Below are 15,994 nucleotides of genomic sequence, written 5' to 3'. Positions count from 1 at the left end.
TAAAAACAATGAAATTTCCAACAAGGCACGGCGAACCGAGTCGCCACACATTCCGAAATAAGAAAAAGTTTTGGGAACTATGGTATGCATTTCCAAATGAACACATATCTTTAAAAGAATTTTTTGATATAGGACTTCATATAAAAAAGCTATTGAGATGCAGCAAATACCTAGACTATATTTTTAAAAAAATCAGAGACCAGCATCAACAACATTAAACAATTTTGGTCTTAGGTCTATAACTTCTAACAATGATGCAACAGGTGCAGAGGTTGAGGGAAGAACAGAAAATTTTAATGAATTATTTTGTAATAAATTCTAAACTGCATAATCAACCTACTTCCCTGTTCAATCCGCTTGCTCGTCCACTTTATCTCATTTATCTATCACTCCTCCAGAGGATGAGTTACTTCTATTTTCTCTCCGGCCTGAGAACCTCTGGCCAGGACAATATAAGCTAAACCTTTCTGCGTTCGACGTCATCTATTATTTCTTTTCCACTTTCGCTCACTTGTATAGATATTTCAGGGAAACCTGTTTTTGGGAAACAACACCTTTCTATCCCATTTATAAATCTGAATTAGAAAGTTGTGTCATCCTAAAGCAATATCTCGCTACTCTGAAACATATCACATTTGTACGAGAAAATTATCAAAGACATTACTTCCGGTTCAGTACAATCTTAAAGTTGGTATTGGAGGGTGGACGGCCCATCTGCCGTCAGAGAGAGCCAAAACGTGATTTTTTGTTTGTTTCCCATTTACATAAAATGTAAGTAAAACTTTTATTATGAAAACCTGAAAGCTCAGTCTGATATCTCAATTTAAAAAAAAAAAAAAAGAAAAAAAATCTGCTGTTCTTGGCACTATACAGAAATCAAACTACAGATGATGAACCGGTCTAACCAATCCGAAGAGATATTTGCTACATCTCCGGATCAAGAGAAAACAGAACTTGCCTTGAATGTAATGATTGTGGGAGAAACGTGTTCAGAAGGGAGTCAACAATTACTACTACTTGCAATACAAGCCAGCAATCTCAGAAAGAGGGCAGTGACGTGGATGTTGATTAACTTTGAACCCGCCTTGAATCTACATATTGTGGAAACATATGTGCAAGAAGCACTCAATGATTACTGTTTCCTGCAATAAATATCAACATTATCACAGCTAGCTCAGTAACATGGATGTTTATGAGGTTGTATTCTGTTTTTTTGTGTTTTGATCAGTGTGTTCACTCATATTTAGCAGTGTTGTAATTTAATTTAAATTAAAAGTATACTTTTGGTCAACAATGATTTGTCTTAATTTACTAAACCTAAATGCGCCAAAACATACATTTTGCATCATGCACAGTGCTGAAAAATGTGATTAATCGATGACGGCCGAATTGACGTCGTCGCGAGCGGAAACGTGAATTGGCAGTACGTGAGCGGATCAAGGTAAGGAACGAGATATATAACAAATTTTATCGCGAACTTTTGACAACTAAGATGTTTCGTATTTGTATATTTTATCACGTGTGTAACTTGACAATACCATTTTATGTACAAACATTATTTTTCAGTAAATGTTTACATATCTTACAATATCTTTTTACTAACAAAATGTGGACTTCATGTAAACGGTTTTCACAATTCGCATAGCCATCTTTTACCTGTAAGAGATAGCATGTTTCCCCAAAAATTGAACTTCGATTATACGATTCTTCATAGTCTTCACACGAGCACATCCTCCCCATCTGTATTAATATATCTGTTGCGAAAAAAAATTTTTAATTAAGTCATTTCTACACACTTAGAACACTTTTTTTTAATAATATGTTTTCTCCTGTGTGTTTTAACATATGTATTTGCAAAATGTGAGTTCCATATATATATATATCTTCTTTTTCAACTGTGTGTTGTCATGAGTGTGAGATTTTCATCTCTTTATTAAATGTCCTGCCAAACTTGAACGTACACCAAATACTTTTCTAAACTCGTCGTATGTCTAAAATTTTCCACTTGTGTATATTAAAATTTGTCTTGCCAAGCTTGAACGCGAATCAAATGACGCACTAGAATCAGAAGTTGCTAACTCATTATTGCTAGATTTTACAGGATCACGATTTAAATTTTATAGAAATAAGTTGTAATAGCGATATATCAATTCAGTGATCTAAAATTGTGTGCTGGTTCGTTTTGACAGGTATGCGATGTCTTACAGTACCAGATACTTATAAGATAAACAGAACGTTTTTGAATAAAGTTTAAAACCTGATTTAACAACTTTTCTTATAAAACGAGTGAAAAGTTTGTAAGTCAGTATACTCAACAACTTCTGAGTACACAATAAAGAATAGGTAAGGAATACGAAACATAGCTACGAACTTTATTTTTAACGACCCACATGCACATTCACTTTCCATCATCTCGCGCTTCAGAAACGACAGTGAGCGAAAAAGAGTGGAAAATTCTGTGTACCGAAGTTTTGGTACACAAACTCTTTCCGAACATACACCACGAATTCCTTTAACCTCATTAACACTTTAGATAAGAATGCCGTTAAAGTCGCTTTAAAATCAAAGACGTTAACAACTGGAGTGAAATCATGTTCACTATTATTAGTGAGTCTTCTTTTGACACATACAACCTTAATACGATTTTTGCGTGAAGTTGGTCTGATCAATTTAACCCATGTGGAAGGGAGGACGACTTAATTTTTGACCGCTACTTTTCTTCAATTTGCCCAGTTTCCGTCAATGAGCATGAAAAAATATCTTGTGAAATATAAATATATGCGGTGAAAACGGACCTGCGCAACTATGTATCGGCCAGCAAGATGCGGCCAAATCGCAGATGGTCCAGAAGGCCCTAGTGTTGGAATAGACATGGAACATGTTTATCCGCTGGATCTACACTTGTAGCTGATGAGGAAGGTGCCCCTCATTATCGATGTCGCTTAAACTTGTTACCCTTAACTGCATTACATATATGAAGACTCAAGAAGGGGTATATTTGGAGTCATTATTTTCAGATAAACATTCACTTGAGGAATCGTCACTCGAATCTTCAGCGGCGTCAGCCACTTTTTCACTATGCTGCAATCCTTGTGAGGGGAAACCAAAAGCGCAGCTCATAGAGTAGATGCGGAACCAATTTGCAGTAATATCTGTGCCCAAAATACGAACTTAAAACTTGTCTTTCAAAACACAACAAAGGGGAGGTATATCATTTGAAGGACTTATTGTTTCCTTTAATATTTAATATTATTGCAGACCTGTTTTGTAAGATATTTATCGTGATTTTTTTTTCAAAACTTAACATCTTGTCAGTTCGTCAAATCCCTTTCTATATCCTATGTTTATTTACATGTCTTGCCAAAGCTGATTCCAAACTAAATCCTATTCATCACTATTTGCATGTGTTTGGTTATTGAAATGTGTTTTAATATTGCCATTTGCTAAATGTGAACTGCCAGTAAATGCTTTCCTACACTCTCCTCACTTGTGATTATTGTCCTGTGTGGATTAATATGTGTCTAGCCAAATGTGAACGTCGTTTAAAAGCCCAACCACACTCTTGGCAAGTGTGATGTTTTTCTCCTGTGTGGATTAGCATGTGTGTAGCCAAATTTGAACGTCGATTAAATGCCTTACTACATTCTTGGCAACTGTGATGCTTTTCTCCTGTGTGGATTAACATGTGTCTAGCCAAATGTGAACGTAGACTAAATGCCTTACCACACTCTTGGCAAGTGTGATTTTTTTCTCCTGTATGGATTAATGTGTGTTTAGCCAAAGTTGAACGTTGATTAAATGCCTTACCACACTGTTGGCATGTGCAAGGCTTTTCTCCAGTGTGGATTAACAAGTGTTCAACCAAACTTGAACGTACACTAAATCCTTTAGCACATTCTTGGCAAGAGTAAGATTTTTCTCCTGTGTGGATTAACATGTGTGTAGCCAAACTTGAACTTCGATTAAATGCTTTACCACACTCTTGACATATATGATGTTTTTCTCTTGTGTGCGTTAACATGTGTGTAGCCAAATTTGAACGTAAAATAAATACCTTACCACACTCCTGGCATGTGTGATTCTTTTCTCCTCTGTGGATAAGCATGTGTCTAGCAAAAATTGAACGTTGATTATATGCCTTGTAACACTCTTGGCAGCTGTAAGGTTTTTCTCCTGTGTGGATTAACATGTGTGTAGCCAAATTTGAACGTCGAGTAAATGACTTATCACACTCTTGGCAAATGTGAGGTTTTTCTCCTGTGTGGATTAGCATGTGTGTAACCAAACTTGAACGATGTTTATATCTATGACCACACACTTCGCACGTGTGATGAATTTCTCCTGTGTGGATTAACATGTGCTTAACCAAACTTGAGCATACACGAAATTCCTTTCCACATTCTCCGCAGATAAGGGATTCCTCACCTGTATGAACTAACTTACCGCTTGACAAAGTTGAACTTTGACTAAAGCGTTTATCACTGTTTTGGTACGTTTGACGCTTTTCAATTTCCTGTGTCAGCATATGTCTTGACAAACATGATCGATGAAATCCTTTGCCAAACTGCGTCGAAGTATGAGATTCCTTATCTGAATGAGAAATGTCTTTCTTTAATATAATAAACGTATTCTCTTCTCCATGGGATGCAAATACGTTATCGGGTCTGTAACATATTCAACAAACAACGAAATGTTATTGGAGATAACGATTAAGTTGCAAAAAAATAATCATTCGCTATATTTCATGATAAAATTACGCTTAATTTGTTTTATTACATGAAATATTGTAGAAATATGAAATGGAGTACCACTGAGAAGTCTCCATATCTCTCTCCTTTCAAAATAAGAGGCTGTAGTTTTTTTCATTATATCAAATTGAACAATCATTTATATCGTGGCGGTCATAAGTCTTTGACCGTGTAATGGCGACTCCTTTGAAACAAATGGAGAGTATTAGAATTAAATCTGTCATATCTGTAGTTTCGTGTGAAGAAAAAACAAACTTGTGAACCAAAGGTTTAAGAACAACTCAACTTATTATTATAAACTGTACCGAAGATTATTCACTTATATCATCATAAGTGGAAAGCGAAAGACGTTTTGGAACGAATAAAAAAGTAACATACAACTGTACAAGCTGAGACAGAGAGACTTAACGTAACCAGACTAAAGACGAATCGTTTACAGCGTAGTGTTCGTGGTTCAGTGGTCTAGACGCTTGACCAGTAATCTGGAGGTTCTTCCACCAATACACGTCCAGCAACTTTTTTTTCTACTTTAGGAATTTTGATTGCGATTGATCGGCAATGACAGACGTTTTATAACATTCAAATATTTGAATACTCGTTTGTTTCAATACTTGAACTATCAAATTTTCAGGAATAATAGCCTACTAGTAATAATAATAATCTCGTGAAATATTTAAACAATAAAAACTTATTATCGCACAGGTCATACCATTACAAGCAGAACGTGACATTAGCCAAAAAAAATATTTCGGTTTTGTGTAATGTTGCCCATTAAAAGGGGAATTTCTCATCTCGATTCTAAAACATACCGAACAAAATCGGGATGAGGCTTAACATTTTAATTCGGGACGGGACTAGGCTAACTCACAATATCGTCGCGCTTTGGAGATGAGAATCGAGACGAGACGAAAAGTATCGTAAACATTTCTCATCTCATCTCGATTCTCGAAACAGTATATAATACTCCATAGGTAACAATTGCTCTGTAGACTGAATCTTAAATATTATTTTATTACCTTGTATTTCAGTGCTCACTGAATTATGGTCTGTGTATATATTTTTGTAGCAAAGCTTATAGAATTACATCTGCAAACTGCACATGTTAGTTTATTATAACCCTTAGTGTTCAATGATATTCAGTTCTTTTTATTACAGTTATTTTCCTGAAAACGTACAATAGAATATTTTCTACAGGAAACTTTAGCGGAAAATTTGCGATTAAATTTGAGTACCTGCAGAAATGTCTTACGAAAGTACGGAACCCCTTCCCCGAAACCTCTACGTTTAAGTAAGTTTTGCCAAATTTTAGAGCAACTTTAAAACTTTTAATACCATTATTATTATTATAATTATTATTACTATTATTACTGAAGTGTAAATTTAATGGTTACACCTTTTTCACCCAACTCCCGCCTAGTGAGCATTGTGCTGAACAAACACAGTGTGTTTCGGTTTTCTACGTGACCCGCTTTTTCCCACTTTCTTTATTCGAATATTTCTTTCGTTCTCATCATCGACGTCTTCTGTAGCTTAGCCGCCATAACCATTACTTAAAAAGAAATTTTCTTACGGTTCTTGTGAATTCAGAATCCCTTCTTTCTACACGAAATTTGTCTCAAAACTTTCCGTTATAACAGTTAGCTAGTTGTATGGACGTATGGAGAGGGCATGTCCTGATGGTCCTGACACTTCTCTTAAATCCCGACTATATTGTAACTTCTGGCTAACGCTACGGGCGATTTTACAGGCTTAATACAATGTGTCCTCGTACGGAATTTCTTATCTATATTATTATTATTATTATTACTACTGAATATTTGATACCTCAATATTGCGTCCTACTGCAATGCAAATAAGCACACTGAAATTACGAAAACGAAAATAAATTCTTTGGACACTCTATAAGGAAAAATTGAGTTATAAGAGATACTTTGCAAAGAGAGGAAAAAGGTGTCAGCTACTGGACAATATGAAATTCGAAACTTCGGATGCCTTAACAGAAGCTAAGTAGGATTTGTCTTCATTACGATACCCTTTCGAAGTAACACCCTTTATTTGGGTAAAAGACGTTGGATTATGGTTGGGACTATATTGAAATATCATCAAAACATACAATTAAACAATAGTTACTATTTATCAATTTTCCTTAAACGAATATATGGAACTTGTTGAAATTGGAGAAGGGAAACATTATTATTGCGTCTAGTAAGAGTTGAAGAACAGTTAGTAACAATTCAGGCAATTTTATGACTCATAGGCCTGAAGGATGACCCATTTGTATTCATGAATTGTTTTCGAAATAAGCGAAGTTTTCAGACAGTAGGAATCGAGATTGTGACGTCATGTAGTTAGTTTTCCCTGTCAAAGAAGTCGTTTCAACTCTAACTTGTAAGAACAAGAGAAATTGACAATTATTCATTTTATTATACATCAGAAATATTAACATTCTAAATTATATTTTTTCTGAATATCCTCGGAGAGAATCGAACCGCGGACCCCTAACACACAAAGCGAATCATCAAGCCACTACCCTAAGACCGCTCTTTTAAGTAAGAGTTGCGAATTGCTCTTTTATGTAAGAGTTGCTATGTAGCGAATTGCTCTTTTGTGTAAGAGTTGCTATGTAGCGAATTGCAAACGGTTACGATTCCAATTTTTTATTAACCATTAATCACTGATTTTGGTCAAGATAAGAGCGTAGTCCAGTGAATTCAAGATTAGATTTAAAAAAGACCCAAAGTATCTCCGTAACTGATCTCTATTACATTCTGTTATTCTTGTTTTACAGGTGTTTCCAATAACCTTGAACGACCTGGACACGAACACAGATACATCGAGGACATTTAATATTTAAAAGGCTTTCCCATCGGGAATCGAAAGTGAGACCCCGTCTAATAAACAATCTGATGTGTGGGGTGCCTGGTTCGTTCCCAAAGCAAGCAAGGTTGAGACTGACATCGTGCTCGTGGGTTTTCTCGCGATACTCACACTTTCTCATTTCACCAATTTGTTCATCATAATTCACTTGCTTTAACCATAGTCTTCCTTAACCTAACAGGCATAATCGTTGGACATTAAAGGACTTTATTTTCAAGCTGTTAACACAAACCGATCCGAATCGAAAAAGTTGTATTTTCTATTGCTCATTAACGTTTTCTCACGAAAAAATATGTAGAAATAAGCCACGGCGAATCGCAATTCTATTCAAAGATGAAACAGTAGACTAGCAATATCTTAGCCTAAAATGTGACCATTACATATTGTTTGGAACTTTTCCAAAATCTGTACGGATATTCCGGGAAGTGCCACAGATGGAATTGTTTATTGAATCGGTTGGTCAGTCGGTCGTGGGTCAACAGCATATCACCCACTGCGACCCACCACCACCATGACACACTACAACCCACCACTCACCATGAACAACGGCGATCATGACCCAGAAGTATGTTTCTTGTGCACATGAAAATACAGATATGAAAGACCTAATTCTCATAAGCTGCATTTGTTTCAAAGCAGTCGCCATTACCTGGTCAAAGACTTATGTCCGTCACGATATATACGATATTAGAGTTAACCTGGTACATACCAAAATACTTATTTTGTGCTATGTGGAATAAACATTTGATTATTATAAGTGAAAATTCAGACCCGTTGTCACTAACATTAATTATATATCATTACATTTTGTGTCAGAAAATTTAAAAATCGAAAGAACTTGTTGCAATTGCAACTACAAAAAATTGTCGCTATGATTACAAAGAAACAAAGGGACGATATAACAACTTTTAAAATTTTGCACAAGATACGTGATTTCCGTAAGTATACAAATTTCTAGTTGCGATTTTATATTGTCTGATACCTTGAGATAGTAAAATTTTCCGTATATTGATGTGTAGCTACGTAGTTACATCTGATACATTCTTATTAAATAAATACTTTTGAGAAGCATAGAGTTTTCAATTTCTTGTAATTTTTATTTACTTATTTGAAATACATGATATAACGATTCCAGAATTCCACGTTAAGATAATGTGGACAACCATTAAAACCTTCGTTACTTCTAGATTATTACCAGTGCTTTTATCTTTGTGGTCTAAAGATAGAATTTAAATTTATCATAACCTGGTGTAATGTCATTCGCACAAATCGAAATATATATTGGGTTTGGAATCTTGCTATTACAGGGTTTTGCAAATGATGCCTCTCGAGTGTTATTAGCATCGTGAAACACTCTAGTCGTTCTTGTTTTTTACTTTAAAAATAAATAGAGCGTACGAAGATAAATGCTACACTCTGAATACCGAAAAATTGAAGAAATATGTTATGCATCACATTATAAAATACAGGCAGCTGAACTGTTTGAAATAAATATTTTAATATGTTCAGCGTCTATATTTGTGTGGCATTTTGTTACGTTACGTTCATTCAAATGGGAATCATAAAGACGGGAAGAGGATTAAATTCGTACGTCAACTCTTATAATCTAAGTGGTCTCTTTTGTTAGAGAAAGGACAGTTGGCACAATAGCTTTTTTACTTTTAAAAAAGTGTCGCGAGCAGCGTTCTCGGAATTACAACATTCAAGAGTGAGAAGACGAACCATCTGCATATCATACCACAGTACAAAAAAATTGACATCAACCTAATCTGGTATTAACTACAGAAATGGCTGAATCGATTGAAGTTAAATTTGACATGTCTGGAATTAGCCAGACATGTATGATGTATCTCATTTAGAAAACTTTTTATCATTTCTTACGTTACTGTCTCTAGAATGAACATCCTACGAATAAGAGAAAAACTATAAATCTTACGCTAAAAGCAGAGTATCTGATGAGTGGATTATGCTAGGGAGGTGAAATTTATCATGAAAAAGCTTTACTCTATACCAGCGAGCATGTTATCTACGACTTACGAGATGAAAACGGACAATTTTGCGCAGATTTCATAACACACAAATTTACCATATGATATAAAATGAATGTGCAATGTACAGAACTTGATCAGGCTTTGTCTGAAGCACTCAAGTGATCACAATTTTGCTAGCATAAAAAAATGTAGAAAAACTACGTTTTCAAGGGGATGTTGTGAAATTATTGCTGTAAACTTCAAATCAACTTACAGACTTCTTTAGATGTTTTAACAAGAGCAACGCCAAAAACAGCAAAAAGGCTTGTTGTATACGACTTAAAAAAATTACTGCGAAACAAAGTATTTTCATCATTTCTCATTCAAACAACGCCTTTATCATTTCCGAACGTTCTTCTTTACGTATATGGAGCAATTTACTTATATGGAGAAGTATATCTACCTACTTCATGGAAAAAATATCGAAGAATCACTATTTTTTCCTCGATAATTCACAGTAATATTTCCTGTTTCATTCTCACGTTACTACAATACAATACTCAGGAAATAACACTTACGGACACTCTTCACTAAATATATCTACAAACCTTTAACGGCATCATACATAATATACCTTCTTTAAACACACACTTGGAGGAATAGAATTACGTAATCCTATATGACTAATGTTGTAACGAACACTGGACATTTATAAACACTTACAACGTAAAAACAACAAAATAATAATAATAATTAACATATGAAATAAATTTTCAAGAAAATCTTTCCCCGACTTTACCATCGCATTTCGAAGAAAGTATACATTTTGTTTATACTATTTCAGTCAAAATATGTTTTCTTCGCATAAATGCGTGCTGAAACTAGTCCGCATCTCAATAAAGTACGAGTTAAAATCAAGTTCCTGCACAAATCCTGAACCAGGGACAATAGGCATAAATTTGGTTCTTGTTGTATTTGCTGTACTATCTGTGAAATTTCAAAGTTGAAGTTAAGCATTGGTTTTCTGCACACTTTGTAGCAGAGATAGCACCCTCGTGATCAGGTGTTTGTTTCGCTGGTTACAAGAAAGTACAACATATTGAACATACGTTCGTGAAATTGTAAATCAAGGCCGAAAGAGTAACTCAATTGCAAGAAACGTGACCTTCATTTGAAGTTTTCATAGTAATTTTCATTGTGTAATTTTAGCAGTAATAGCTTAAAAAGTAAAATATATATTTCACTTTAAATTTTAGTATACATTCAAGAATATACGAAACTCATTCACCCAGTGATTAACCAAACCCGAAGTCCCACACCTCATACATTTAACTTCTCGACTGGGTATCATCCTACACTAAACCATGCCAACTTCGATCATTATAGCCCATTCTTAGAGTATCGTATCCTATAATATCATCTTTTCGTTTTTGACACACCAAAATTTCACAAAAGTTTTACAGTTCACAAGCATATTAGTGACGCAAGCGACGTGACCCGCCTATCGTAGACATATCGATTTCATTATTTGTGTAAAAATGTGATGTTTTTTATTGTAAATGTTAGCTAAATATATAGCACGTAAAATTTCTTTTCGTTCATCTCACGCTACGTAAAGTATTCAAAATTTAACGTCTGTTTCCTGATTGTTAATAACCGTCTTTAACTCTTTCAGCACTGACCTACACAGTTGTGCAGGTAGGTAGAATCACCAACATATACAATACCGGCCGAATATTATCTTAACACTCAGGTAACTATAATGAAGAAGTTCAAAAAGTTACAAAATTCGTAAAATATATGTGTTTATGAACAACTGATATGGTGTTAGCGGAATGCGTGAAATAACCAACGTAAATGTCGGAATGGTAAAATCTTGTACTGGTTAAAACATACAATATTGGCTCGAAAACGAACAAATAACAGCAGTGCCTAGTACTAAAATAATATTTCAAATCAGGATAAAGGTTAAAGTTCATGCCAGTAAAAAACAAAGTGTGAAGGTGGAACATTTTTTATTAATCACTCACGTAACTTCTGCAAAATATCTGTTACGCAACTACAACTTTTTAATGCATGGCTAAAAGTATCAACCTGGTGGGGTTTATTAAACATTTTATACAATACCCAAATTAAACAAGTGAATATCGTTTCACAATCGACTTTCAAATTATGCGAGTTCAATATTCAAAAATGAGGTAGTACATCTGTAACAATATGTTCCCATATATTAACAATATCGAAGAAGGAATCTGTTCCTTGGACACTAGATCTATCTCAAATATCTATTACTAGTTAGCCATTACTCTGTCATTGCTATAGAGATAAATCTTGAAAAAATTTGTTAATTTGAAGCACTTCTAATCTTAATAGAAAGCTAAGGAAGAAGACAGAACGTATCGTTGGGACGCTGACGCGATCGCAGAAGAGCTGCTCGACAGCTCGATAGAGTTTTTCTCTATGAAAATCCGTTAACAGGATTACTAATCACTTACAAAACAACAGCCGCTATCGTTTTATAGCGATAAATGTTAAAACCGGAGACGGACAATTTTAACCATGTCCAGTTGGAATTGAATTTCAACGGAAAAAATGAACATATTATTTGAATGCAGAATGGATTACAAGCAACTGCAATGTGATAGATTTTAGCACTCTTCCTATAATAAAATAAGTAATGAAATTGGATATAAAAGTAAATTTGAACTACTTCCGAATAGTCGAAAAAAATAGTCGTGATATTACGCCAGATTCGACACCAGTTTTGGAATATGTTAATTTTAAACTTTGTTAACGAAGCCTCGTATATGGAGGAGGACACTGATCACGTGAGTGCTGCATTTCTGGTGACTGTTTCTTTATATCTGACTTCCGGGACAATCACCCTCCACCTACGCACTGTTATAACTAAAAGCTAATAGGACTATAATTCCGGTCCCGATGCTAGGGGTGAAAATCGGGATTTTCCCGGCTGACCATATACAAGCTTTGGTTTCCTAAAAGAACCTAGAGTGCTTTGCACGAACGCCTGGTCGTCGTTCGGAAGGGCACACACGAAGGCGAGTGAGGTGCATTGTTCTAAAGTAAGCACACGTTATCCTCTTATGAGTGCTCCCCTTGTACGGATTGAGCTTGGCAAACTAAATAGCCGTTTGCATACGTGAGAGCCGATTTTTTTTAGTTTATCATTAGTGATTGTACGATATTTGCATACTCCTTCGTGTAAAATATTTTTTCTAATATTGTGCAGAAATCAGTAATGAACTGACTAGTACATATGTGTTAGCACCTTAACATTCGTTTGTAATTTCAGTTTTGTGTGACAAACTCTGGCTCCAAATCATTGAAAAGGACGGAATAATTGTGCCGGCTTGGACGATCGCTTATTACTATCGCATTCACCGCATTCGACCAGCAACAGCACACACACACAAGCAGACAGAACATGTGACGTCACACTAACAAACTGCCATATGAGTGTACAGAGACACTTGGTGGAAAAAATATGAACTACCACCATTCTCTGAACTAAGACGTCACACCAAAGGCACGAACAATGCCAACAAGTGACTCACGCAGAAACAGTTCCAGGAAGTGTCTAAACATGTAAAAACCGATCAAAGTCACTGTTTGAGTCTAATTGCAGACTTGCCGTTAAAAAAAAATAATGAAATTTTGGGTGGGTTTCAGCCTGAAAGTTACAAACCCCGTAAATCTTAAACTGATTAGTGTTCGGATCATATTCTTGGACAAAGGGAATAACCAAATCAAATCAGTTTACAAAAATGATTTTTTCTGTTCGTTAGTTGGCACTTTCGTGGGACATATTTTAAACTATTAGAATGAGGTTTCAGAGTCGGTACCAGAAAATACATAATTTCCTTTACAGATATCAATAATTCAAAGTAAGTACTGATACCGGTACCATCATTATAATATCAATGTTAATAAAATGCATGCAGTTTTGTGTACAGTGTAAAATGTTTAAATACTGAATGAAAACATTGCACAGAAACGTATGTTTAACATACTTTTTTGTATGTTGATGAAAGGAACCCCACGTATGAAATGTTTCACATTTCAGTTTCAACAATTCCATCAAAGTCCAATTATACGCACTAGTATTCTACGAAACTGACTTAACTTTGACGGAAATTCTTTTAAATTTAGGCTGGTTTTACAGTAACTGCTTTCCATACCACTAGAACAAGCCCTCCTGGTAATTAGAACTGATGCTAACCCCCAACATTATAGCCAAAATACAGTTAGTTACATGTTCTATCTTACAGCGTAGTTGAAACTTCCTGTTTACAGTTCATGGTTGTACCGACAGAGGACTATGAAACTCTTTTCATATTTCGTGCAGACTAACGACCGATGTGCAAATTAACCCCGTGTTACGGTATCTAGTAAAAACTGTATACGAAATGGAGTATCAAAATTCAATGCGTCAAATCATGACACGGGACTAGAAAAATGTTTGGGAAAGATGGAATCCATATAATTAAAAAAATATGTCCCTAAGGTATTGTGGTACTTCGGAACACAAATATGCAAGCAAAGAAAGCATTTCAGAATGTTACCTATAAAAAACTTAGGAACGTTCAAGTACAAATTCAACACGCAAGACATGTAAGTTTATCTTAAATAAAGTATTTTGCGCTATCCTCGTTTACCAACATTCTGCGTAATGCCCTAATCTGCATAACAATCTTCTATTTACTGGCCATCTAGCGCATGCTCGTTATAGTTGTTTGTACAATAATTCATTTATCATGTACGTTTACTAAGCCCCTAAAGTGATCCTATATTGAGAAATGGAGGTCCATACCCTACAAATGATTGCTGAGAATATAAAAGGTCGACTTCCTTGAAAGAAATTAGTGCACCTATGAAATGGATTTGTGTATGGACCTCTACAATTAATGAACATCCATTGATGGTAAAAATATTCTTTATTTTGTATTTTGCTAATGTCTTTGTAAGCCCTCCGGAGAAATGAGGCTAGACCCATTTGAGCTAAATCCTGAGTAAAATTACAAACGTCCATAGTTTTTGTTCCAATATAATACATTCCACGTTTAATTTGGAAAATTTTAGGATGAATATCATTTCCGCGATTTCTTATTTTACAAAAGTATCTATATAAATAAAACAATATCGTCGAGCACCTATATTTTAAATATGTGCAACAATTAGTGAGTAGGCCTAATGTGTAATAAATAATAAAAGAATCATTTTATTTATGAAGATATAAACTACATAAGATTTGTATGAGTAGTAGTTTATATCTTGAAAAAAATATATATATTCCTTTATATCTTGACAAAAAATCGAATTCTTGTTATTAATTGGTATACAGCTAGTGTATGTGTGCCACGCCATTTCCAAATTGTAGATTTACTAACTTACGTTCGAGATATCTCCCATACCTAAATACTTCTTGTGAAGCATTTCTTTTAACCAATTTTGCAAACCCATGTAACCGTATTATCAATCTGAACCAATATGAAAAATTGAACATTACCTTTCTGGCCGAACTGAATTTAAATTTTTTGTAGTTAATTGTTGGGAGTCATTAGAGTACGACGCGCAAGTCTCCTGAACCACTATTTTTCTTAGCGTTTCTATATTACTTTCTAATGCAGGATCTGATTCTGCAAATTCTGATTTCAGCATATCAACGGTCACTTTCACATCCAAAGCTGTACCCTTGTCAATTGTTTGCTCTCCTTCCGTTGTAGATAATATTAACTCTTTGTTGTCAGTCATCAGTTCGTATGTCCACCCTTTCCCTTCGAGTGGATCTTCCTGAGGTAAGTCATAAACAATTTCTTCTTTACACATCAATTCCAACTTAGACGCCTCACCAGCCATTGTGAATTCAAATTATATAAGAATTTAACACTGTTCTTATACTTCCCTTATATTGTTTGCCAGTGTTTTAATGAAATGATTTACGAGAACTTTCAAAAAATTAACTTTATTTTTCTAATCTTCTTCTGCGGTTGCGTATTTCTTTCGTAAAGTGATTCAAGGTTAATGGAATGAATAAAGTTGGGTTATATCAGTAAAGGGACGCTGATTGGCTGGTAACATGACGTCAATGCAGGAGCATCTAGGATGGCGAGAAATAGGGATGGGACTTGGGTATTTACCCACTGGGTAGGTAAATAAAAATTGGGTAAATACCCGGTAATTACCGAAATTTTATTTACCTACCCAAAAAATGGGTATTTATTACAAACTGCAAGATTACATAATAAGAAGACACAGTGGGTTCTAAAATAGCAGAATAAAATCTTCCAGATACAAATGTGGTTAAAGCAAGATGCGAACATGATTTATATCTGGTAACATTGCTTCGAACAATTCCTTTTCTAATTAAGTTCAGTACTG

The 15,994-nt window shown here is 34.9% G+C and overlaps 1 protein-coding gene across 1 annotated transcript; it reads right to left on the bottom strand.

Moving 5' to 3' along the window:
• Nucleotides 1-248: 248 nt before the first annotated feature.
• On the bottom strand, nt 249-15,686 carry LOC145669618 (uncharacterized). The gene is made up of 2 exons (XM_081737851.1): nt 15,123-15,686; nt 249-4,664 (listed from the first exon to the last, which is right to left on the bottom strand). The coding sequence occupies exons 1-2, from the start codon at nt 15,470-15,472 to the stop codon at nt 3,494-3,496; spliced, it is 1,521 nt and encodes a 506-aa protein (XP_081593977.1). The 5' UTR covers nt 15,473-15,686; the 3' UTR covers nt 249-3,493.
• Nucleotides 15,687-15,994: the final 308 nt, after the last annotated feature.

Source organism: Thermobia domestica, chromosome 14 (genome assembly GCF_964235325.1).
Source record: "Thermobia domestica chromosome 14, izTheDome1.hap1.1, whole genome shotgun sequence".
Classification (NCBI taxonomy): Eukaryota; Metazoa; Arthropoda; class Insecta; order Zygentoma; family Lepismatidae; genus Thermobia; species Thermobia domestica.
This window is presented reverse-complemented; position numbering and strand designations above follow the sequence as displayed.